Here is a 782-nt window from a genome sequence, read left to right as displayed (position 1 = left end):
TGGTGTTGCCATCCGGTTTCACCAGTCCTCAGTCAAATCGTCCAACCCATGCTAGCATGGAAAGCGGACGTTAAACGATGATGATGATGATGATGTGTGTGTATGTTTGTGTGTCTGTGTTTGTCCCCCCACCATCGCTTGACAACCGATGCTGGTGTGTTTACGTCCCCGTAACTTAGCGGTTCTGCAAAAGAGACCGATAGAATAAGTACCAGGCTTGCAAAAAATAAGTCCTGTGGTCGATTTGATCGATTAAAGGCAGTGCTCCAGCATGGCCGCAGTCAAATGGCTGAAACAAGTAAAAGAGTAAACACTTACGTAACCATGAAAGAATGGTAAAGCAGACATAAAAAAATGTTAATGACGATGCTTATATGTAAATGTTTCTTTGTAAATGTATTCATATTTTTTTTTTTTAAATTTCAGGCTTGATTTAACTGGTTGCAAAATAAAAGAATTGCACAGCAAAATATTTGGAGAATATTTGGACATGGACATTTTGTAAGTTTCCTGACATAAGTGGCTACAAAACTCTTCAATACTTTTTAGAGTTGTTTCTTAGCTCTGGTTTCGAGCTTCTATGGATGGAGACAAAAAACAATTTCCTTCTATTGCAAATGCTTATTTGTTTTTCTTTTAAGGGTGATATACACTCCTGTATATATGCATGTAGAATTCTTATAAATTGATTAAATACACAGTGAAATACATACTGTGGATTGTAACTAAAACTTCATGAGCTAAAACATCAATTAATACATCATCTATGCTGAAAGAGAAAA

At 36.1% G+C, this 782-nt stretch overlaps 1 protein-coding gene across 1 annotated transcript in view; it reads left to right on the top strand.

Moving 5' to 3' along the window:
- The window catches only part of LOC106871933 (all-trans retinoic acid-induced differentiation factor), a 14,328-nt gene extending 13,748 nt beyond the window's left edge, over nt 1-580 (top strand). Inside the window, exon 3 of the mRNA XM_014918695.2 lies at nt 427-580. Within this exon, the coding sequence (XP_014774181.1) occupies nt 427-505 (79 nt within the window). The 3' untranslated portion in view covers nt 506-580. The remainder of the gene's footprint in view (nt 1-426) is intronic.
- Nucleotides 581-782: the final 202 nt, after the last annotated feature.

The sequence above is a fragment of the Octopus bimaculoides genome, chromosome 7 (genome assembly GCF_001194135.2).
Source record: "Octopus bimaculoides isolate UCB-OBI-ISO-001 chromosome 7, ASM119413v2, whole genome shotgun sequence".
In the NCBI taxonomy this organism is placed as follows: Eukaryota; Metazoa; Mollusca; class Cephalopoda; order Octopoda; family Octopodidae; genus Octopus; species Octopus bimaculoides.
This window is presented reverse-complemented; position numbering and strand designations above follow the sequence as displayed.